Source organism: Lissotriton vulgaris, chromosome 4_1 (assembly GCF_964263255.1).
Source record: "Lissotriton vulgaris chromosome 4_1, aLisVul1.2, whole genome shotgun sequence".
NCBI classification, from domain to species: Eukaryota; Metazoa; Chordata; class Amphibia; order Caudata; family Salamandridae; genus Lissotriton; species Lissotriton vulgaris.
Window position 1 is genome coordinate 1,649,334,979 of NC_141691.1, and position 26,410 is coordinate 1,649,361,388.

General features: G+C 41.9%; 1 protein-coding gene across 2 annotated transcripts in view; it reads left to right on the top strand.

The window, feature by feature from the left end:
• ZC2HC1A (zinc finger C2HC-type containing 1A) overlaps window positions 1–5,113 on the top strand; it is a 275,323-nt gene extending 270,210 nt beyond the window's left edge. For both annotated transcript variants that reach the window (XM_086965913.1, XM_086965914.1), the window contains one exon: window positions 1,954–5,113. In XM_086965913.1, coding sequence (XP_086822039.1) covers window positions 1,954–2,137 — 184 coding nt within the window. In that variant the 3' untranslated portion in view covers window positions 2,138–5,113. The remainder of the gene's footprint in view (window positions 1–1,953) is intronic.
• Window positions 5,114–26,410: the final 21,297 nt, after the last annotated feature.

Here is a 26,410-nt window from a genome sequence, read left to right on the forward strand (position 1 = left end):
CCCACAGCCTCTTTTTTGGATCTGCATTTGCATGTTATCCTGGTAGATAGACGAAAAGCAGTGGACTGAAATGGAATGTGGCTGTTGAGCACCTTGACAATCCTTGTTTGTGCCGTTTCCCTCTTTGTGGACTGTGTTGTTTAGCTTCCTGCTGTGACTATTGTCTTCTAGATAGTTTTAGCCATATGTACTGTATTTAAAATGATGACTATTTCTAGTTCCAATCTGTCATGACTAACGTTCCCTTTGATTTGTGTCCTCGAGATGTGGGAGTGAAGATCCACTGTGCGCTGCAGCCAAGGCTGACTGCACTGAATATAAGCAAAAGCGCAACATTCAAGATGTGCAGTGTGCAAGCTATCAAAATAAGTGGCATAGCAAGGGTGCCACAGGCTGTAATGCAAACTAGAAAAAAATGATGTTGCCTCTGAGTTGCCATTTAAAGATCCCCATTGCTGGGTAAAAGTGGGCTCCCTGCACCCCTGGCACAGGTGCAACTGCATATTGTGCCCTAATTATTCTATCAATACTCTTTGTTCGCTATGTCCATGTCCCATGCACTCACCCGTGAGTTTTGAGGAAAATGCAGATCAACTAACATTTATATACACGAATGTGTGCCAAGAACGTGCGTCTCCTCGAGGCAAGTGTAAAAGCACAGCATTTGTTAAGTCTCTATATTTTTCAAATTTTGCATGTGCGTTGCACTGTACAACACACATCCTAAGAGGGAAAATTCTTAAAGGATAGTAAGCCTGGAAAGGTGTCCCTTTCAGTACAAAACCAATGCTTGTCAGAACACACACTTTCGAACTATGATACAAGGAGAGCCGAGCGAGAATTCCTGACCCCTGACTGCCTGCTTCCCCTCCCCCCCCCCTTGATGCTGTTACGGAACTAAGTAGAAAATCACGAGTCACATGAAAGTAGCGTCGATATTCTAATTATAAGGAGGCTCAGTGAAAAAAGTGTTTGCTCATAACAGTTTTATGACCTATGCTCCCAGTAGGCTGCACATGCTTCCATAAGGAACATAGGTCATAACTGACCCTCTGGTTAGGCAACTGTTTGTGTACAGATAAGTAAGAGCGAATGTTATTTCTCAAACCTGCCACTAATATACAATTATAATATCTGATTTTTTGTTGTTTTTTTCCTACCACCTGTCTGTGCTACTACAAGACATTTTCTCAATGTATAACATGTAATATAACCTTCAAATATTTTGATAGGTAATTTATATGAAACAAAATTTGAAGATTAAAGGTAACATGGATTCAATGTTGGTGTAATTCTATTTCAAAAGACGTATACATTTCTGTTGCAAGTTACCACCCTTTCACCTTTCTAACCTATACCATCCAATTGCCACTTAAAAGGACGAGAGGGATAAAACAATGGCTGCTACCAAAAGAATCATTTGTGTTTGAATAGATTTCCATAGTACTTTACCATTTCAAAGATTCCAGCAAACCATTGGGAGCATGGCCTTGTAGGAGCATTTAACCAAGTGATAGTTTGAGGGAGAACATTTTCAGAGAGGTGAATCTTGATCTCCATGGTTGAAGTTGGGAGGTAGGAGTGAGCTGCACACAGGTGGCACCAGAATACACCTTGTTTGGATTTTGGATGTGAGAACTCTGGGCTAATTTTGTCGCTGCAGCACATATGGAGACTACGGTTAGCAGATGCTTTTCCTGAAAAATGGGAGTGGAACCTCTACAAATTTTATTATAATTAGGTAAGCCTCCATTAATTACTGACAGCCTAGCCACTGAAGAATAAAGCATTAATTTCAAGGTTTTTTCCGTTAACTCTCATGAATGCGTGTGCTATTATCGGAAAGAAACTCTCAGTAATCAACAATAGGGTTCCTTTTAATTATGTGTTACTTTTTTTTAAATCATAGAAATAAATTTGATTCCAACTTAAAACTTTTCTTTGAATTTTCAGGTTGGATGGAAACACAGGTTTCGAGTTTGGTGACTGCTCACCCTCAATTAATGGCGGAAGTAGGAAAAACGGCAAAAATGGACCTATACATTCATCGAAATTCTGCCATGAATGTGGAACTAAATTCCCAGTCGAGTCTGCGAAGTTCTGCTGTGAATGTGGAGTACAAAGAATGGTTCTGTGAACACTTTCCCATGAACAGCGAGCACGTGCTCTTTTCGTTTTTTGCCTGGGAAGCAAGAGGTCTTGTGTATATTGTAATTTATATTGCAAGCATTTGGAACTTAACTGCACATACTGTAGAATTAACTTCTGTCAACCTAACATATAAATCTATATATTCACGTTACATCACGATTTTGGCATATACAAGTAATTTGCAAATATGATAACGAAGTCTATTTAGCTCATATCTCATTTAAAGACGACGCACAGTTTTCTAAAGGACACGTTTTGAGTGTATTGAAGTTGGTTACCTTGCAATAGGTGTTTAGCAAAGAAGTATTACATATTTTCAGGGAAATATAGTAATTACTGGAATGATCACTCTTGGCCCTTCTTCGGATGATAACCTGGTATGGTTGCTATAGTTCTGTCACCTGCACATTTACTTTGAAGTCTATGGTTCATTTGAACTACCAGCGTTACATTGTAAAGCAAGAATTCTGGACAGTCTTTGAAGCAGAATTCATTCCTTACATGTAAAATCATCTGTTTCTTGTAAATTTGCTGGCAGGTGTAGGTTATTGCGCCAACAGGTACAGATAAATATGTAGGAAAAATATTTAGAGGCAAAAATTCTCTTCTGTGGATCTTTTTCTTTTCTCTTGAAGGGTAAGCTAGCGGACACGATTGTACTTATTGGTGTCTCGTACGTGTATTTCTTGGCACATTGCTTGTTCATTTTTACACAACTATCACGTAATCGCATTTCTTGAAATAAATATTTTAGTGAACACATTGTTTTTTCTACCACAACACTTTGTTCTAGTAGGCACACGAGTACTGGATGTGTTGTAGCTGCTACAAGCAGACGGAGGTGCTGAACACGCGGTCTGTTGACTAAATTATATGGCTGCTTCCTCTGTCACTTTCTTAGCTGATCAGCAGAGTAATGCATAGAATTGCTTACTACTTCTAGTCCAAAAAAATGACAAACACCTCTGCAAACAAGCTTTATAAATCCGAGGAAGTTTCAGGTCCTTGATAACTTTTTGCGGTTTCTTGGTTGGTGCTTGGTTGGATTTAGCATTAATCATGTTCCACTTTTCATGCAGTCTGTTGAAACGTAATATTTTTTGTTACTTTGCATTCTGCATTATGTCTTTTGACCTCTATGTCCATTGATACACAGAGCAAGCAACCATAATATTTAATACAAAAACACTCAACTTTTTTATTTCTATATTAATTTGGATTATGATGTGCCAAGTTTCTCAAGTCGTTGCCATCTTTTTTTATTACATCACACATGACATTTGACTTCAGCCATGTGTCACTGCTTGTAATTCACCCAGTCATCCAAAGCATTTCCTCACAGTGTTTTGTTGTTATTGATCTATTGTATTTGCTTTGATATACGCACTCGCGTAACACTTTTCCCTTTGTAGCCCCACACTACCTCTATTGTTTTTCACCTTTTCATACATTCTTCACCAATCCAGCAGAATACGTAGTCCTTCTTGCACAAGTGTTAAACAGTGCAGTGTGTTTTATCCTGATATTTAAACCTCTGTTTTATATGTATTTCAAAAGTTTACTAGTACATTTAAGGCCACTTTCAGTTGGGGTACCTAGCTTGCTATCAGGGAACTTGTTTATCATCTTTTAACTTAATTTTTTCTTAGTTCAAACCCTGCTTTATTTTGAGGGGCTGTAGTTGTTGGCAACAGTGAGCTAGTAGATGGAGTTCTTGACTCTTATCCTTGGCAGATAGTAGTGTTGGAAATCTGTCGTCAGCAGGCTCGGACTACTCTGGTCTTGGGCAAAACTTGATTAATGCTCATTTCCAGTTACTTGTATAAATAATGCCAAAACTAGGGAGCTTGTCTTCTTAGTTTACAATGCTAAAAATGGGTGGCGCCGTTGGAAATACTGAATACTGACCATTTTGTGGATGGAGTGAAGGAATGTACGAAAATAGAGTTCAAGATTGTTGGATCCATCCTTGTGGATGGCAAATACGAAGGTGAGCTTATGAACCTCAGTTCATGCCTCCTTTAACAGCCTAATAGTCCTGCCTGTCGGGGGATCAGAGACCATATTTTGGAAATTAACCTACTGTAATGCCTTGAAAGCACTGACGTTTTTAAATTGTGGATGTTAACCGTTTACGTTGTTTTATTGATAAATTTGTTTTTTATGTCGAGTATAGATTTTTCCCAAAATGTAATTTCTATTTTGATTTCAGTCAATTTATATTTTGACATTTCTGTAGTTCGATTTGAGTTCGTAGGATGTTCTGTATGTAACCTATCCCTCTTAAATGAGCGTTTTTTTCCATTTACATGGACCTAATAATTCTACATGTGATAAATCAACATTTCACGTATTTATTATTTTGTAACACTATACTTATCTAAAATATACATTTGTGGCTTTATATTTCTAATGTATGTTACATGCCGATATGAAATTAGAACAATATATTTTGAACTGTCATCTGTCTTTTCACACACCAATTTACTTAGTTTGTTTTTCTGAAATGATTGTTTATAATTTTGGCATACATTGTTTATTTGAAATGCCATAAAAGATATGGTAAATATTTCCTACAATTATTTTTTTAATGCGGCTCATCATAGTTTTTCATGTGCTGAAATAATGTTGAACGGTTATTCTGTAATATTTTCAGTTTGCCATCAATTGTAAAGACCCGAGAAAATAATAGAAGCCACAATATTGTACATTCAGTCAATGTAAATAAAATAAGTTGCTGTTTTAAGTGTTTTATTTAGGTATTCTTTACTTAGTATGTGGCAGGTTTGACATATTTAACAAGTGTAATTTGTTACTTTTGAAATCCAAATCTAAGTGAGATTTTGCTTTGTCTTAATTTTTTGTATGACAGACCAAAGACAATATTTAAAAGCTGAAAGAGAACTCTAGTTTATTGAGAGATAAGATTGGTATTGGAAATTAAATTATGATGAACTGTAAATACATTGGTATGTTTGGACTGGCATCACTATTATATTTAATACACATTGGAAATGACAGTAAGCATTGTCAAAAATGCAAGTTATTCATTAACCCCTTAACTGATCAGGCTTTTCCATCCCAGTGCTGAGCCTTCTTTGGCTATTTGAGGTAGTTCATGCTTAGATTGCAATAAATGTTTTTTTACATAAGGTATCCACACCAGATTTGCACCATTTCTTTCCAACTGCATGGGAATTCTAGTGGTACCCTGAGTTTGTGGATTCCCGATGAAGGGACCGACAAAATAGCCAAAATATAGCTACATTTTGGGTTTTATGGCAAAAAAGAGCTCTGCAAAAAATCAATTTTTTTCCCTAAACAGTGCATCAATGAAAGATTTGCTGTGCTAAAATCGCCCTTCCCAACTTTTGAGAACATGCAGAGTTGTATGGAAAATAAAATGTACCACGGTTATGCCATTTTTCTAAGAGGTGCTCATGTTTCTATATTTTTTTTTGTTTCAACCTACTTCCAGTTTGTGGAAAAAACAGGTGACCCCCATGAGTGATGACTGAACGCTACCCATTCCTGGCAAGTAGATTTCATTCTGAATTCATCAAGGGATCATTTGTGTAGATTCCTCAAGGTTTTCCTCAAAAAGTTAACTGTTGGAATAAAACAAATATGAAAAATAGTTAGCAAAAAAGCCATTTGTGACAATATTTTCATCTGCACTGTCACAATGGGCGATTTGCAGAAGCAATACACAGTTGTGTCTGCTAGACACTTCTGTGATATATATACGGGTTTGTAGGTTGTCCAAGAATTCGAGGTACCCAACTGAGCTGCACTTTACAATGGTTTTTCATTATGTATAGAGCAATTCATATGGTAAAATATAAAGAGTTAAAAATGGGGTATAAGGAATCCAATGTATTTCTGAAATGTACACCAGATGCTGATTCGAGGAAAAGTGGTTATTTGTACATCTGAGTTTGTGGATCCCCAGACTAGCATTTGATTTGAAGAGTATTTTGCAAAACATCTTCTTTGTTACAAACAGGCTTTCATTTGAAATTCACAAATTCAAAGAAATCCTATTTGGAATAATAAATGTGCTATCCTGTAGTCCACACGGTTCCTGAATAAAATGGTACCCCAGTTATGTGGCTGGGCCTAGCATTAATGACACAATACACTCTAAATCGTGACCAGGAGGCATCATATTTTACCCAGCAGAATCCATGCTTTTTACAACTTAGGTAGCTGTGGAAGTTTGGCTGTAGCTCCACACTAACCCAGCGAAACTTAACAAACCCCTTTATATCTGAAAACTAGACACCTGGGAGAGCCTAGAGTGGCATGGCTCTCCCCAGGTAAATATACCCAGAAGCTATTGCAAACATCACACTTTAGCTAAATAAACCAGTTTTCCTCACAATTCTGTGACTGAAAGTTCTGGAATCTGTGGGGAGCCAGACATTTCCTACCACTCCGCATTCCCCTGCTATACCCCCCTCCCCCAAAAGGTTCCTGATGAAATGGTGCCTCACGTGTGTGTGTGTGTGTGTGTGTGTGTGTGTGTGTGTGTGTGTGTGTGCGTGTGTGTGTGTGTGTGTGTGTGTGTGTGGACCTAGTCTTTGCCATTGAAAAGGACCTAAAACTTCACCTTTTTCCATAGAAAAATGACTTTTTTTGCAATTTGAGTAACAGGGTTTTGGGTACTAGCTCAGAAGGCACGTAGGGAAACCTAGAAAGCTGGCACATTTCTGAAAACTAGACACTCGCATATGGCGTGTGTGATTCTCACCAGTTTTTTTTAAACTAAAATGCCCTTGCAAACCTCAAACATAGACTTAAAAATACACAATGTTCTCACATATATAGGCGTAGCTGGGATATTTGTGCCGTGCTTAGCCACCACCCATGGAAACCTACTAACCAAAGACATTTTAGAAAACTAGACATGCAAGGGATTCAAGAGTGATTTTCCTTGCATGGATCCCACAAGGTTTCCTTACCCACAATGCCCTACAGACTTTGCCTAAAATATCGCATTTTCCTTACATTTCTGTGATCGAAAGGTCTGCAATCAGCAGGAATTCACAAAATTCCTACCACCCTGCATTACCTCATTTGTCTCGATGAAAGCGTCCCAGGGGACTTGCATTGACTTATAGGACACATGGTAGTAGGACATTTGTGTCCCCTCCCACCTTCAGATTCCAGAACCTTCTCACACACAAATGTGAGGAAAATGTGTGTTTTTAGCCAAAGTTTGAGGTATGCAAGGGCCTCTGTGTAAGAAAACCTCACGAGATGCATGCAGGCCACACCACCCTCGACTTCCTGGTTGTCTAGCTTTCAGAAATGGACAGGTTTGGTAGATTTCCCTGGTTGGTGGTACAGCCAAGATCCAAAATCCACAGCTACCCACTGTTGGACCCGGAGTCACCGGTCCATCTGGGGTAGCTTGGCACAAAGTGGGAAGGCCTAACTTCAAGGTAAACGTGTTGTACTTGCGTCACACTCACCACAGCAACCCAGTGCCCCTCCACCAAAAATGACACCACACCTTGTTAGAAAAGAATGGAAATGCTTTATCAAATTCCTTAAATTGGCTTAATCCTTTAGCAGTGTATACCTTTAACACATTAACCACTTCCACATATGATTACCTGCATCAATAAGAGCACAACATTGCATTTAGATATAGAACTTTTTCCACAAGAGGAAATGATCTCAGCAAATCCACTTAATTCTTTGATTTTCAGGTAGTTACTTTGCAGTGTAAATAAATCAAGCAGCAAGAAAAATGCAAATATTCAGTGAAGCAAGATTGTGCATTACTTCAGTAAGGAAACTGTATTACATATTTTTAGTAAAGCTGGTATATGCATTAATGTAGCAGGAATCAGAATTACATACTCTCAGTGAAACAAGAATGTGCATTAATTTCAGCGAGTAAACATGCACATAGTCTAGTAACCTGCAATGCCCTGGCTTCTGATTAGCTGTAGTGTTGGACCGGCAGCAGTTGTATGGATTGGAGGACCTTAAATCCAGCAGGGTAGTTTTACCGGTTTAAGTTCCCTTGGCCCACAACACGTTCTACTATCAAGGGCCAGGAAAGTAGGCCAACAACTAGGCCCAGTAGTGGTCTCTCCGAGTTCGTGTCCAGCACCAGCCCCAAATCCCTGCTTACTTTTGGGCTTGAAGCTCTTACTGGCAGTTTTAGCCATCACAGGCAGCTTGGGGTGCTTAAGCTCTCACCGGCAGACTCCCGGTGAAAGAATCCGCCCCTTCTCAGGAAAAACGAGCCTTCACACTGGGCCTGCGCTGAGGAACCGACACTTCCGATGCAGCGCCCAAACAAGGCTGCCGTTGCCCAGCAAACCCTTCAGGCGGCAACTCTTCCTCTCCGTCAGCACCGCCTCCCCTCAGAGAAGACCAGCCCTCTCACTGGGCCTGCGCTGAGGAACCAACACTTCCGATGCAGCGCCCAAACAAGGCTGCCGTTGCCCAGCAACCCCTTCAGGCGGCAATTCTCTCTCTCCGTCAGCGCCGGCCCTCTCAGAGAAGACCTTAATGAGGGGCCAGCGCGCAGGCGTCGCTACAATCGCTGGTTCCCCACCCTGGAAGTAAGTCGTGGGGCACCATAGGGGGGGCGCTCCTAGCCCAATCCAACACGCAAAAGCTTCACGGAGCTCCCAGCGCCGGCGACACAGGGCAGGTGACCGCTATTTACAACAGCGCCCTCGGCGGAAGAGTTCAAAGGGGTCAGTGGCGGTGATTCCTCACAACGCTCTCAGCACAGGTAATTTTGGGAAGACGTCTTCTATTTACAGCATTGCGATATCCCAGACAGCAGCGGTGACGCGGGGGGGGGGTCAGGTTCCACAGTCTTTGCCTTGCACTAGAGACGCAGCTAGCCAGTGCCTTCAGGGCAGCACTCACCACCACAGCTCAGATGAGTAGTACTCAATCAGCATGAGCCCCTACAGTTGCTCTGAGACAATCCAACGGAGGTGTTGGCCCCCCTTTCTTTTTGTGGAGACACCAGGGCAATATTCGGATGATTAATGTCTATGGCAGGGCCAGGTCAACGGGTAGGGGGCAATGACGGCAACAAGGAAGCAGCCCCTAGGAGTAGTCAATCCTCTCAGTGCCCTATCCCCCTGATGCCACAGCCTGTACTCCAGCCAGCCCAACAGTGCACAAAATGGCCGCTCAGTGTCCTCCCTTATATAGCCTAGGCTCAGATCACTAGAGTGGGCAGGAAGGTTTTAGATCCCCCTCTGAGGTAATACCTGACAGGGCAACCATTTTAGGAAGCTTCTCAAGGCCACCATTTTGGAAAAGGTGCACCTGCGCCTCGGCACTGGTTAGCAGTGATGAGGCGCCCGGAGACCTAAGGCCACCACACAAAAATGTAGTAAACAAAAAAAAGAAAAATGGAAGGCAAAAAGTGGAGAAAAAAAAAAGGAGGGACCACCCAAAGGGCTGACAGGCCTAACCCCCACATTGCAAAATTTTGGTGGCTTTCAATGGAAAAATTTGATGTCCATGTTTGGGTTTGTGCACTTTCCAATCATGGGTGCTAGGGCCTGTCACACAACTGCGCTGCTTCGCTTTGCGAGGTCTATTGCCATCGACTTGGGTTCGGAAGGGGGACAGGAGATGTGCGCTTTCCCAGACAGGCGATGTGCACACTCACGGCGTCTGTTTGAGCTTCAGCCCAGACAGCCGATGTGCACGTGTACGGTTCGCGGCGGTATTACAACTCCTGCTCGCACCATACGCATGCAAATCTCCTGTCCAGGTGCGGCGCGCTTACGTCAGCTGCATGCAGTAACTGCGCCAACAAACAAACACACGCACCAGCCGCCCCCAGCCAGTTCACGCGTATGGCTCGTCTCCCTCAATGCGCGCATGGCGTGCTTTCGCTTTCCCTTCCTCTGGCGTTTCAGCACACGACCCGTGATCAGAGACACAGCGCCTCCGTGGAACCGCAAAACAGTATGGGAGAGCAGACGCAGTGACCGTCACTGGACACACTGGTAGTGTAAAGGTAAGTGTCTGCGTGTGAGAGGAGACACTGGCTGCATGTGAGGAACTTGTCTCTGGGTGCAATGCCGACGGAGCCCGAAAGTCTGCCGCTGGTTAATGAGATGCTGCCGGGTTGGCTGTCAGGATGTGGACAGGAAGCTGGCTCATGCTGGAGACAACAGGAAGGAGCAGGAATAAAAGTTAAAAGCATCGAGGGGCGGGTGGGGAAGGGACGGAAAAGAAGGAACAGAAGCATTTTGTCTACCACAGTTGTGGAGGATGTAGGCAAACAGTCCATTGTCAGAGCTCTGTGGCTGTGGGCGAAGCCCGCTTGAGCGCAGGCAGTAGGAAGACCTTCCAGCTGGCCACAGACAGTCAGTCACATGTTAAGTGTTGCATCTTAAAGTTCAGAGTTGTGGTAGCCAGGTTGCTCAATAGTTTGCATCAAGTCCCTTTGAGCCTGCTTTGTCAGCCTGGTACTGAGCCAGCCTTAAATAACTAAACGCTGACAAATATCCCCTCTCCATTATCTCGGAGGAATATAGACCTGGCATATCCGGAGAAGTGGATGTTAGTTTCTCTACAGTAGGTTGTACTCGAATGACCGAGGTGACTTGAGGAATAATGCCTAGATGGTAGATATTAGACTAATATCATCAGATGGAATAGCATAGCTAGTTAAGAGCCTGCCACTGAGAATGTGTCTGAAACAATCAGGTTAGAAGTACAACTTTTGGTTGGATAGACTTTCTTGTTGTTCCTCCGTGGTCATTTAAATGGCAAGATATACATATTGTATTTATTAACTTTTTCTAGATATATTACAGTATATTAACTCTTGTGTTCAGAAGAAAGTAAAGATATTTTCTAGCCAGGGTCCAGTAGGTAGATACATCTGCCCAATAAGTGCTGTTGCCTTTTTGTCCACGCATTAGCTGCTGTCATCGGTCTGATCCTTCATGAGGCAACTGTTATTACCAGATACATCTATACAATAAGGCTGTTCCCATCCTTTGCCATAAACTCATCTAAGTAGATGACCTATGATTTGTGGCTGATTGTTGGCCCTCAATTACTCCTCTCAGAGTTACTGAATCCGTAGACATTGGTAAATCCAGGGGAGGAAGGGAAAGTACTTTTCATTACGGGATAATTTGGAATAACATTCAGAAATGTGTGTTTCTATGCCAGGATTCTATGCCTTCCTCCCATTTTCTGCCATTTCTTTACTTTTTAGGCATCACTTGCATTCAGTAGGCAATGTCTTCCATTGAAGCCTTCCCACACTTTTGTAATCCTGATAGGTCGGCCTACTTATCTTGTGCTCAGTCTTGCAAATAAAAACTTAATTAGGTCTGGTATACCTACTGGTCTAGTTTTTGCCTTTAGCAGGATGGTGATCTTCAGAGCCCTCAAAAACGTCCATTAGTCAACCCTTAAAGATGACTTTAAACTGGTGAAAATACCCACTTATATGTATTCAATGAAACAATCATGCACTGAAGACTTGGAGTTTAGCAGATGATCCTTTAATTATACAGTAATGTAATGCAGTTAACACAAATTCAAGAACAACTCAAGTCTGTTCTCTAGTGGGGTCAAATATGGCGCTGTGTCCCGTTACAATAACATTTGAGTTCATTTGACAGTATCCCGGAAATACATTTTAAACGCTGTATATTTAAAAATAAACAGTGGTATCGGTTTGCACATAGAAAATAGCATATGATAGGAAAAAGGAGACCCTTAAGTTTAACAGCGTGTGCGATCCAGTCCTACCATATTTGAAAGGCCTGGACTGCCCAACTGAGGTTTGAGTCTTAGGCTTGCTCGAGAATGGGAGGTATAGGTAAAGGATGTCCCATGCATGACTGAGGGCAGGATGGATGGAGGTGTGCAAATAAAAAGTGAGCATCAGGGGGGTTGGGTCTGGTTTGGATGCTGGGTATGTGGAAGCAGAGTTTTAATATGATTAATACAGGTATGCCTGCCTCAAGTTCTGCAACATGAAATTGAAACCGAACATCTATTGAATCCTAAAAATTATAGGGTACACTCTGGCATGCAGTTTCAGCTCTTTTTTGAGATTTTGGCTTGTCGTTTTATAACCTGGATGATTCCAAGTAAAAACATAATGAGTTTCTAAGTGCAGTAAGTAGATAACAAAGGTTAAAACAGTCAAAATAACATAAATGTTTAGTGTTAAGAATATGACCATGAAATGATTCATTGCCGCTGGAATCCGTGTTTAATTTGTTAGTGTGCTCAGAAGCCCTCATCGGTACAATTAAATGCCTGTGCGCCATATAAAATTCAGCCACAGGTCTTTTTAATCTACTATCAGAGACTTCCTGCCCTCTTATCTCACTCTTTTAGGTTCCTGATTTCTCCCTTTGTGACGCTTTTTCCTTCTTTTGCTTCCTCATTGTTTGTTTTTCCGTATATTGCTACTGGCAAATGACTGAAATAAAAACAAGCATTTGCAATGCAATAGGTCTCGCAGTTATGCGAGTTTGAGCTATTGGCATTGCAAATTGCTATGCCTTTTATTTTGGTTTATAAAACATAAAAAAAAGATTTTGTCATTTACAATGGCAATAGCTTAAACTCTCATAAATGTGAGACCTATTGCATTGCAAATGCTTGGTATGTGGAGTCATGGGCACGCTGGGTGGTTGTCAATTAGCGGACTGCAACAGATTCCTGAATTTTTTTAAATGACTGATCTTAGCCGTTTACATGTTTTCAAGTTTTGCATGCCAATATGGACACCTTTAGCGATTCAGTTTCTAAAAAAAAAATGAGGTGTTACTGAACGTTCGAAGCAAACCCACCACTTCCACTGCTTGGTACTTGCACTTACATAGGTGCTAGCTTCAAAGACCAAATACTAATCACAGTACCTGGAAATGTAAACCAATAATGCCACCCACTAAAATGGGCTATTCACGCTTTAGTAAATTCTCAAGTACTCTCCCATCTGGACCACTTTTTTTCCCCAGTGTCTGAAGGCTACATCGGCCACTTCGGATGGCATCTGGGACACTGCAATAGAATTGCCAAGCACCCTTACTTTCTCATCTTTCTCACACCTCACTATTAATCAAGTTAAAAACCTGCTTCTTCATACCAAATCTGGCTCTCCTCCTTGACCATTGTCCCCCCAAGATTTTCACTTCGCACCGGAAGCCTTTGCAAAGCATCTTTTACCCATTTTTAATCAAATGTTCTCTTGAGGCATTTTTCCCACTTTTTGGAAGCTAGAGTCAATCTTTACACTCCTAAAAAAGCCCAATCTGGACAATACGGATCTTAGTCACTACCGCCCCATTTCCAGGCTCCCTCTTCGGGCGAAAATGGTGGAAAAGGCTATGAATATAGAAATTCCTGACTCTGTTGAAAAGTATGAATAATCTTGACCCTACTCCGTGTGGGTTCAGAAAACATCACAGCACAGAACTGGCTTTGATCACAGCATTCGAGCAGGTTAGGCAAACAGTAGACACAGGATGCAGCACTGGTGCTGTGGGATCTCTCCGCAGCGTTTGATACTGTCAACCACAAATTGCTACAAGACCACCTAGACTCATTAGGCATCAAGGGTCGAGCGCTGACACTGCTTCAAGCATCCTTGACTGTTCGAGAACAATGTGTTGCCCTAGCTACCTTTGTCACCCACTTTCACACTTTGTTGCGCCGTCCCCCAGGGCTCATCGCTGATCCTGATTCTCTTTAACATTTACGTCACCCCTCTTGCTAAAATAATCTGGTCCCTGGGGTGGGTTTCTCAGCGATTAAAAACGCCAATAATACCCAAATTATAGTATCAGTGGCCAGCCATCCCCCTGATTTTACCAAAATTCACAATTGTCGGCTCCAAGTCGATCATTGGATGGCTTCCAATGTGCCTTTCTGGTTGCCTTCCTTCTGGCCACTGGAACTTACACTGGCAAGCAAGGTGAAGAACCTGAGAGTAACTTTCGACTCTAAACTTACCTTTTGGGGCCATATCAGTACTATTACATCAGCCTTGTTCTACAAATTAAAACTTAAAAAACGTTCTCCTGTTCATCCCTCGCAATCTACAAAAATTGGTCACCATAGCGCTGGTGGTTTCCAGGGTTGACTACTATAATGGTATTTTTGTTAATAGGAAAAAATATCTCAATAAAATTCAGATTGTGCAAAATGCTAACGCCCGTTTGCTGCTGGGTATTCCCAAGCACAAGTCTGCTGCTTCCGCGTTTGGACAACTACACTGGCTCCCAGTGAAGAAACGCATTGGCGCTAAGGACTGCTGCATTGCCTTTAAAGTAGTGCATGGTACCTGCCTGATCTTCTTTAAACTCAATTTTCAACCTTTACATCCCATCTCGGGTGCATAGGTCTACCTCCGCCACAACCTTGTGCACACATTTTAAAAAGCTGGATGGAGTGGTAGGAGTTTTCTGGTGGGAATCGCCAGACTCTGGAACTCCCTCCCGCTAGAACTAAAAAAGGAAACCCAACTGCTGACTTTCAGTAAGGCATTAAAAACCTGGCTTTTTAACCTCTTAACATCTCGGGTTAGCTTTGTGGTTCTCTCATTGAGCTAGGCCTAGACCCCTTTAGGTGTTTGCTATACACATTTTTCTTTCATTTCATTTCAGCAGTCAGACTTACAATGGGGGTCAACTAAAAGTCAAGGTGGTCTGACGCTAAAAAACATGTATTGTGTGTTGTCAACTGGATCAGGTGGGCTATAGCTTCTTATACCATGTGCAGGTTTGACAACTGGCGTTGTACGGCCAAAGTGCCTGGTCATTCTTATCCACCCCACCTATGTACTTGTAATTAAGTATACAGGTGGTCTTTTGAACTTCAGCCAGTTGCCCCTAAACTGCGACCGGGTAAGTGCTATCATTATGGATTTTTAGTGAGCATGTACACATCTCGCCAATCACAGAATTTGAGTTCAAGCAGTTTGTTGGGATTTCATGCACAGCTCTAGGAGTTTTGGAGCTTCTTACAAACAAGCTCATGTGGAAATCCTTTGCAATGACATCGAACTGTGCCCCATGCCACAGAGCCAGCTTAGTACAGCTCTACTTCTGAATAGAAGTTGTCAACATAAAGGTTATAACCTTCATGAAGGAGTGGTTGGACAAGCTCCCACGCAGTCTTTGCCATGCCTCCTGGTGTGCAAGTGAAATCTGCAAGATTTGAAGTGGAAGCCTTCCCTATATACACTCTCAGGCTGTATACATAACCAGTAGAGCTCTCGCACAGCATGTACATTTTGATGACATAATGAGCTCTTTTTCTCAGTACAAACTGGCTGAACAAAGCTGCCCTCTATCCAGGATCAAGCTCTCATCAATGGCCATATTCTTTACAGGAGTATAAATCTTTGGAAACCTGCAGACAAATTTTCCATGATAGGCCAAACAACCGGACATGATCTGGATGGTCTCAGGGCAACGCAGCCGAATTATTGTTCAAATTCAGCATTCGCTGCAGTAGCAAAAACGGGTCTCTGCTTATGGCTGGGTGAGTAATCATTAGGACTGTATGCTTGCTATGGACACAATCCCAATTTTGAGTCCAAGGTCCTGAAGCATCTTCAACTCCCCAAGTGAAGTGGGAGTCTTATAGTGTGCCCTAAAATGAGGCATAAGTGGGCCACCATCCTCCCTCAGAAAGTGATCTGTTATTTGTTAGGTACACAATTCCCTCAAGGAAGTCAACCTTTGAATAGAGATGGATGTAGTCTATGTGTAAAGATTTTCTGTGTCGACTTTACATCCAGTGTCTGCAGTGAATAGCGGGATTAGGTGCTTCACTAAATTGGGGGTTGCCAAGAGTGCACACTGTCTGTACTTGCCGCTGCATGTACCCGCTCGTTGTGCACGTCTATGTTGCTACTGTCTCTGCACAGATTTTGCTTGCAAAGGGACACCACTTCTGCCATGGCCATGTTCCTCAGAATCACTTGGAACTCTGCCCACTGAGAAATCACTTCCAGATTCTGCTCCATTTTATTCTCCCTTGGATGCTGCCTCGGTATTAGATCCTGTCCCAGAGCTCTCCTCCATACCTTGAATTAGGGCATGGACCGCATTCATCCACAGAGACATCATATGGTGACTGTCTAAAACCACCCTTCTAAAACACTGTCTTAGAAGGCAGAACTATGGTTCTAAATCCGTCAATAGATGTGTGTGTGTGTTTCTGTGTGGTGTGTGAAAGTGTAAAAACAAAGAAGCATTTATCTTATCGATGCAGCTTGTCCAAAGACATGAAGCATTACTTTACCTTGCCACATACCCAATACCACAGCATACTTCAGATTACAAAGGGAGAACCCACTCCAGCCACTGTTTATTTATTATGGCACTGACATGCAGCAGATACTTTTAGGTGGTATACAACCCAAAAAAAACATATTTGAATCTGTCCGGGTTAAAAACTAGACTTGGGCACGACAATATAAGTGTGCCCCGTTAACACATCATTAGCTAAACAACCATTTGAAAAGCCAACAGGCCTGGCGATTACAGCCAGCCTTTTGGCTTTGTCATTGCTTGTTTGTAATAGCTTATGCAAAATTTGTTGGTGGAGCAGCTGGGCTACTGACAGTATAAAGATAATTTATATTGGGCCTAAATAATAATTTAGGTAGACACAAAGGGGGTTTGCCTGTATGCCAGGAGGGCTGAGTCCCTCACAATATTTTTTTTTGTGTGTGTTTTCTCAGGAGAAAAACAGCTACCCCCATGGAAATCACAAAAAAATATACGCGACCAAAAGGTGTCAACTCATACAGTAGGAGGGTCGACCCCTCCCCCCTGCCCCCTCAAAGTTTTTTGTTTTTGAAATGAGTTTTCCCACTTGGGGGATGCGATTGCCCCCTACCTCACCCCCGCCACCCGGGAAAAACACGCATTAAAAAAACTAAAATCTTCGCGCCAAAGGGGGTCAACCCGTATGCCAGGAGGGTAGACTTACTTCTTTTAAAAAAAATATTTTTTATTTTCCATGGGGGCATAATTGCGACCCCCAAGGCAAAAACACTTTCATTTTGAATGACATACCCCCCAGGAGGGTTGGCCTTTCTACCAGTAGGGCGAATACCCCCAACCAAACAAATCCCTACTGGGCTAGACGTTCCCTGATTTCTGCTTTTAGATCACAACCATGATCTACAAGCAGGATACGGTTCCAGGGAGGCATCTTTGAACAGGGGAGACTCACTCCTTTTCAACAATGCCTCCCTGAAACGTGGGGAGGACTTACCTACTTCTCTCTTCCATGGACAGCGGGGATTTTAGATGTCAGAGAGCCTCGCATGCGTTGACATCACATATGGGCAGGTGAGAGGGCAGGGTTGCAGCAGAAGCAATTCTGATTTGCTCCACCCAAGGGATTAAAAAAAACGAAACCTCTGGTGTGAGCACAGGTTGTTTCCTTCAAACTTTTCCCCAGTACCATCCAGTGGCCAACACACTGACTGGGTAAGGATTGTACACATCAGCCGTTGGAACTTGTTCATAAGTATTATTGATACAATCCATACAAATTACACATGCTTTGATTTTTCTCTTGATACTAAATATGAAGTAGATGTAATCTTATGAATGATTATACCTGAAGTGTTCAGATACTTCCTCTAAAAAAGGATGACATTCTGTGTAAACACTCTTGTGTTCAAGCCTGCATTTTACATAATGTGCATGGATCTCATTGGGGATCAGTGCACAGTGTCAGGAGTGTAGTTCACTCTAATACTTCAGGAGGTTAAGCAGTATTAATATTTTTGTCTAAGAAAATATAGGTATTTATTGATTAAAATGTAGGTTTTAAAATCCGGATTTATCGATAGAGGCTTCGCATAATACCAAACTAGAAGCATAAGGTTCTGAAAGCAAGTTTCAGTATGCCAAACTAAAATCTCAGTTGCCCTGTCAATATTATTTTTCTTCATCTTGTATTTGGGCCTCCAGGAAGCTTTTGCCTACTAATTAGCATCAAGCTGCCTGTGCATTTCCCTAAAAATAAAGTATTTTCAGATAAAATGTGGATCTTTAATATTTCGGTAAGTCTGCTGTAATGTGTGCAAATGTCGTGGTCATGGCAAAAATCTCAAACATAAACATGTAGGCTAATTTCCCCACTTACATCTGAAGAAAAATATTGGTGCTAGACCTGCCAACCTTAGTGTTGCCTCTCCCAAACCTTTTCCTGCTTTCCTCCACTTATTTATCTTTTTGTTGGCCTTGGGGCTCTGACCACTTTACCAATGCTGACCCTGTTAATGTGCATGTGCTTCACCCCTAAACATGGTGACATTGGTGTACACATGATTGGTATATTTAATTTACCTATAAGTCCTTTGCAAAGTGGAATACCCAATACCCAGGGCTTGTAATCTAAATGCTACTAGTGTGCATGCAGCACTGGTTGTGTCAACTCCACAAGTAGCGTTTGAATCCTGTCTCAGGCCTAGCATTGCAAGGCCTGTGCGTGCAGTTGACCGCCACTTCGACTTGGCGGTTAAAACCACTTCGGCCAAAAGAGGTGCGTGATACACTCCAAACCGGCGCACAGCTTGCTTGTTGATTCACAATTCATGTATTCTATAGATCCACCTTAGAAAATTATATTACAAGAGTACTCCAATGACTGTCATGGAAGTAATTTATTGTTCATATTGTTTCACAAGTAAGACGCAATCGTATTCAAAAAAGTTTTTCATGCTTCAGATATGCCCATCCGGGCCTTTTTCTGGGCACGCAAAGAATACTACGAACATCGTTATTCACAAATCTTATTCTTCCCAATGCATTTCGGGCCATAATAGGCCCTTCTTCAGGGTACACTACAAATAAAAGAACATTGTAGTTAGGTTGACTGATATTAATCACTGTAAATACACATACATTAAACATAAATTCATTATACAGATACCCATGTCGAAGTTTTCTCCCGCGACCTAGTACATAGTTTTCCCTATAAAGTATGAGTTACTTACCTTCTGTAACGATGTATCTGTTAGAGACGATTCTAGCTGCAGATTCCTTCATGTAGAATTATCCCCAGGCGTGAGACTGGATCCGGAAACTTTTTTGCGACAGCATCCCTGAGCTCTGGGGTGACATCACGCGACTCCGCCCAGGCATAGTCTGCGTATGTGATGTCAGCGATGTCACATAAATCCACCCCCCACCACCCCCTCCCGGCGCGCCTATGTCAGTTTTCTTCGGAGAACTTTTCCGCACCACAACGCGGAGCCACCAAACAAAAACTGGGAGCGTGGGAACAGTGTGCGAAAGAGTATACAAAAAAGAACCCCATAAAGTGCAGTACAACACCGCAGTGTCCAAGGGCAGAGAGAGAGAGACTCTGAGCAGAGCCATGAGCAGCCACCCTGCCATTACATAGACAGCAATCCCCCAACCTCGCCCCCGGAGACAGGGAACCTGCGTAAAGTCATGACACATGCAGCAGGCCTACAGCCACACCCCGAAACAAGGAAGGGGAGACAGACCTAACATGCAGGAACAACCAACCTCCAACCACCTCAGCCTAGAGGTCATCCACCCCCCAAGAACAAGGGTAAGGCATGACCAGAGGGCCCCAATTCAAAGGCGGTAGAGGGGTTAGGCCCTTAACAGCAAGAGGAGGGGGAAGGTAGAGAAGGGAGACAAACCTCCCCGACCTGGAGCAGCGGGGCGTTGGAGCACTAGACCCCTACCTTCCCAGAACCAAGGAGTGGGGGAGGAAACAGCAACCAGACAGAGCACCATCAAGAGCAAGAAGGTACTCGCCGAAGACATGGCCTCCCACCGGAAGGCGAGTACCAAGGACCGGCCCAGGGGTCCTCGCACCACGGGGGAGGAAGGGCGGGCCGAGAAGGAATCTGCGGCTAGAATGGTCTCTACCAGATACATTGTTACCGAAGGTAAATAACTCCTACATCTGATGGAGACTACTAGCCGCAGATTCCTTCACGTAGAACAGATACCCTAGCAATACCCACAGGTAAGGAGAGCCTGCGAAACGACCCCACCAGCCTGGACAGAACAGAAGGCCCACAGGGGACCAGACCTGTAGACCAGTGAGGTAACCTTGTTCCTACCAGGCAAGAGGACCATCACAAGTCAAACGCCAGCAGCCCCAGAAGGTATGTAGGAGAAAAAGGAAAGGTGGAGGACCCTTACACTCATAACAGAGGAACCTAGGGCAAGGCTGGAGAGGCCAAAGCACCCCACTCCACCCCCAGGGCAACAGAGCTTCCACCCCACACCAGGACAGGCAGAGGAACAAGAAGCCCAGAGGGTCCAAGGAAAGAGGCGAGCCCACCAAGAGGGAAGGAATATATTAATTGTGAATCAACAAGGAAGCTGTGCGCCGCTTTGGAGTGTAATCTAGCTCCTCTTTTAGCCGATGTTTACAATCGGGGGATACCAGGGTGGATCTTGCTGTCCCGGCTGCATGCTAAACTGTTTAAAATCATGAAAAGACTGTCATCACTGCAAAGAGAAAAACCAACTAAAAATGGTGTGCACTGTATATCTTTTTTTATTGCAGGTTAAAACCACTTGCCAAGCCTTAAACTCTCCTTTTTTTTTTTTTACACAAGTCACCCTTAAAGTAGGACCTAAGTAGCCCAAAGGGCAAGGTGCCGTGTAAGTAAAAGGTTGGAAATGTACCTGCATGTTTTACCTGTCCTGATAGTGACAAACAGCTAAATTAGTTTTTCACTATTGTGAAGCCTACCAGCATTGGGAGTTTCTTAAAACACTTTAATGCTGTAATTCCTGATTGGTAAGGAGTAGATGCATCATGTTTCATGTCTTGGAATTGTAATAATAAATCCTCCTTACTGGTAAAGTTTGATTTAAAATTACTGTTTTAGTATAGTCACTTTTAGAAAGTGGACATTTCTCAGCTGTTACTGGTCTGTGTGCCTTGTAGCCAGTCTCAAATACACATCTGTGATGGGTGACAGCTACACTTTGTGCATTCCCTCTAGACATTAACAAACACAGGGGTGGGTGTGACAGAGAATTTATCTGCATTCATCTACATTCTGATAGCTCTTTCTGGAGTAGAACAGGGATGGGGAGCTTACACACCTGAATAGACTGTGTCCTGTGTACAAAATAAAGGGCTGATAACCTCCCAAAGATAGCCTGGGAGACAGGGCCCGAATAAAGGGGCCTGCCTTGAAGTCCCCCCCCACACCCCCCCAACTTCAAGGGCACAATTCGGTATATGTACTGGGGCTCTGACTCCACCAAGACAAAACACTACAGGACCTGTAAAGAACTCTGCCAGTAGTAAAGACTGCCATGCCACCAGAATTGCCAATTTACCTGACTTCTGCTTTGAAGGAGCTGCTTTATGATTTACTGAGCTGCCCAGCTGCCTAGCTGCCTGCTGATGGATAAGGACTGAACCCACCTCAATTAAACCCAGATTAAATCCAAGGACTAGCTGACTTGCCCCTTGAAACACACTGTTGCTGGCTATGTGTCCTGACGACACCGTAGAATGCACTGACTGAATCTCGGACCACAACCCTGGTCTCACCTATGCTGTTGCTGCTGCTGACTTCGACACCTGTGACCGCATCGTGACTGATATGAGCTTTTTTTTAGGTATTTAAGGATATCTTGCAAAGTACATATTTTTAAATACGGTATGTTAGATTCTTATTGTTTTTGATCTATAAAAATATTGGATCTTTTTCTAAACTGGTGTGGTGCCCTTTTGTAGTGCTTTCACTGTATTACTGTTGGTTATGGGCAAATGCTTTACACACTGCCTCTGAGATAAGCCTGACTGCTCGTGCTAAGTTACCAAGGGGGGTGAGCAGGGGTTATTTTAGGAATGTAACTCCCTTATCCTGACTAGAGTCCCTACTTGGACAAAGGTACTTATCTCTGCCAATTAGAGACCCCCATTTCTAACAATGGTTCTGAAACAACAACTGGCTGCACAGGTTTAAGGTCCACTTTTAAAAGAAAAAGGACACTGATTTTACGATTAGAGTGACAAATTGAAAACTTTGGTAAGTCAGCTGTAAATGTGCACCAAACTCTTTGCATAACTACTTAAACTTCACATCTTCAAAAGGTAACAAGGACTTAGTAGCTCATGCTTTCTGCTGCGACTGCAGCAGATTAATTTTTCATGTGCAACATGACAGTCTAAATCCTATTTTCTACATAGAAGATACAAACTACAATTGTACAGCCTGAAAGTAAATAAATATTACAAAATCAATGGAAAGTTTAAACTCCTTGTGTTTCTTTTATAAGCCGTAATTGCACTTGCCCAAGCGTAAAGCCTAATCCATTTTCGTTGGCGAATGCCGTAAAGGTTATACTGTAATAAATAAATAGCTGCATCTCACAATAGGACCTACATTTGAGTCTTTATAGGAATGTGTTCTTAGTACTGACATGTCTGCTTTTACTTTCCCACACGTCACATTTGTCAGACGTGATCAAGTAAACAGCCTTGACTTTTAATAGCATCATACTTTGCAGAGTTCTTTCTTCCTGATGCAAAAATGTGAGCAGTAAAATATTTCTTCCACCAGTGCTTCCCAAACATTTTTAGACCATTTTCAACCCACCTAGCTTCAATGTACATGAGGTGGGTGATTATCACAACCTTGACCATGCCTGCCCTTTAATATGGGACTGTGGTCAAGATATTGATCTGCTCATGAAAGTGGCAGGTAGTGTAGAATGCTGATCAGTGGCATCTGTTCACTAAAATCCGAAGGCTTATATATATATAAATATATATATTACCTACTGGCGGTCGCCAGTAGGTATATATAGTTAGGATTTTTTCTCTATGGGATTTTTGAAAATTCTATGTCTAATAACTTTGGCGTTTGTGGACGGAATTGGCTGAAATTTTCAGGAAAATGGAACATCTTGTTTCTGAGCAGCCCCTGACAATTTGGGGGGGTTTCATCAAGGGGGGGCCGAGAAAAAAGGGGAGTCCCAAAACGCGTTTTTCCCATGTTAATTTCCATAGGGCGGTTGGCCTCACTTTTAGCTCGAACGGCTGAATGGATTTGCACGAAACTTGGCAAAATTGTAGGGACTGTTAGCCCGATGTGCCTTTGCTAGGTCTCAATATATGTGCTCCAGTGGATTTCGAGTAATTTAGGGTCAAAAAAAGATATATATCTGGGCGGAGCCTAACCACACATCTGATCTGATTGGCTGTCAGCACTTCATCCAAGAAGTGTTGGCAGCCATCTTGGGACCAATATACATGATAGCACCTCATTAAAAAGCATTGTAGTTAATAGAGGGTTTTAGGACTTTAGTTACATTATAAATCATTTGTTGATGGTACCATACTCGTTTTAGGAATTGTGGTGGGTTCTAAGGTGATTTTACCATGTGAAAAAACCTTCTGCTGTGATATCATGAATATTGTTTGAAAGAAAACTAATATCTCATGATTTTCCCACAGTGGTTTGGAAGGGGATCTATAAGCTAAACTGAAAGCATATTTTCTGTAAATTCACATTATCTTTCTCAGTCATGTGAAAATGAAGTCTGACATTCTCAGTAAAACATGTACATTCAACAAGGACAGAGACTGTCAGTTGATTCCTTTGTGTTCTACTGCAGCCTCCTAGAGTGTTCTAAAGAACAACTAGAGCGCTAACAGTCCTACTTATTACAAAGGTATGGCACACCTGAAGCCATCTTGATTGGAATAAAGTGGTAACTCTTAAAACATTTAATTTAAAAAGAAACCACATGAGGGGGTATATTTTGCCATAGAAAGTATGATTAGTGCTGCAGAATGAAAAATTAGGGCACATTTTGAGTGACTTCTCAAATCCTTTTCTATTTCATTAAAACATTCTGACATGCAGTCTCCCAAAATGGCCACCAGAGACAAAAGAGCCCAAATGTAGCCCAAATGTCACCCAGATGTAGCCCATGTATAGCCCAATGACAGAATGTCCCAGAGTGTTCTAAAGAACAACTAGAGCGCTAACAGTCCTACTTATTACAAAGGTATGGCACACCTGGAGCCATCGTGATGGGAATAAAGTGGTAACTCTTAAAACATTTAATTTAAAAAGGAACAAAATGAGGGGGTATATTATGCAATAGAAGGTATTATTAGTGCTGCAGAAAGAAAAATTAGGGCACATTTTGAGTGACTTTTCAAATCCTCTTCTATTTCATTAAAAAATTCTGACATGCAGTCTCCCAAAATGGCCACCAGAGACAAAAGAGCCCAAATGTAGCCCAAATATCACCCAGATGTAGCCCAAGTATAGCCCAATGACAGAATGTCCCAGAGTGTTCTAAAGAACAACTAGAGCGCTAACAGTCCTACTTATGACAAAAGTATGGCACACCAGAAGCCATCTTGATTGGAATGAAGTGGTAAGTCTGAAAACACTCAATTTAAAAAGGAACAACATGAGGGGGTTAATTTTGCCATAGAAAGTATGATTAGTGCTTTAGAAAGAAAAATTAGGGATCATTTTGAGTGACTTCTCAAATCCTCTTCTATTTCATTAAAAAAATTCTGACATGCAGACTGAAACATGCACTTTGAATACCAGCAGCAGACGTCCCTGGTGAGCAGTAGCTTTACTACAGTGATCTAATGTGCAACTAGAGTGCTAACATTCAGAATTTATGGCAAATGTGTGACACATCTGAATGCCTTCTTGATGGAACCAAAGTAAACAAGCATTGAAAATGCAATAGATCTCGCCCTCGTTTAAGTTAAAGCCATTCTGTTTGTAATGAGGTGGCTTTTTAGCTTTGCTTTTATTAGTGTTTTTTCAACTTTCATGTAAATAACATGCATCTGTATGCATATAAGTATATGTATGCATGCATTTATGTTTGTATTTATATAGATATACAGATGATATATGTTTATATATGTATGTATATATATATATATTCACTGAAAAAACCATAGGCTATAGTCCATATATAGTTAGGAATTAGCATTTACAAAACCTTGAAAATTCACTGAAAAAACCATAGGTTATAGACCATATATAGTTAGGAATTCGCATTTACAAAACCTTGAAAATTCACTGAAAAAACCATAGGTTATAGACCATATATAGTTAGGAATTCGCATTTAGAAAAACCTTATTTTACTCACACAAAACCATTGAAATTCCATATATAGTTAGTTGCACTAACTATATATCGCGCACCCGCAATCCACTGCTGATGATGTCACATATTACATCATTCATGACATGGTCAGTGACATCACTGATGACATCACTGATGACATCTCAAATGACATCACTGATGACAACATCCAGTGACTGTATGTTTCTGTAAAGTTAAAATATGTCTTACATATTGAAGAATGAGTGGATGTATAAGTGTCTGGATGAAGGATTTAGTAGGTGCATGACTGACTGTATGAGTGAGTGAATAAATGTGTCTCACTGAGTGCATGGGTTAGTGACTAAACTGTCCTAATTTGTGCATCATTATGTCTGTTGTTCTGTAAACTGTTGCATGTGTTGATAAGTAGCTATATGAGTAACTATATGGGTTATTGATTGGTTGCCCAAGTATTTGTATGGGAGACTGAGTGTGTGTGTGGGTGGCTGGGAGGTGTATGACTCTGTGCATAGATGTGTGAGCAGTTGATTCACTAGATGTATGGTTTCAAAAGTGCACGTGGAAACAGCTGTATGGGCGGTTGACTGTGTGCATGAGTGTATTGGTGAGTGAATGGATATCTCAGTGCTACATGTCAAAGTAAGTACATATGTAAAACACAGTACATGTGAGAGTTGACATATATAAATAACTGTGCATAAGAGCCAGTGAATGTGTGAGTGGCTGTATGGATCATTGTGAACTTGTATCAGGGATTGTATTAGAGAGTAAATATGTGTTAGTATATGTTTGAATAAGTAAAGTTTGTATAACTGTATAGTTGAGGAAATGGAGGTGTGATTGATTCTTTGCATGACTGACTAGGTGTGTGAGTAACTCCATGGATGAGTGACAGTCTGTGAGTGTCTGTTTACACTGATTGTATCTAAGGTTATATTAGAGTCTGAAGAGGTTCATCGTATTATCACATGAATGATATCATCAGTGATGTGATCAGTAATGTAAAATTAGATGTCATCAGTGATGTCATCAGTGATGTCATTTGAGATGTCATCAGTGATGTCATCAGTGATGTCACTGACCATGCCATGAATGATGTAATATGTGACATCATCAGCAGTGGATTG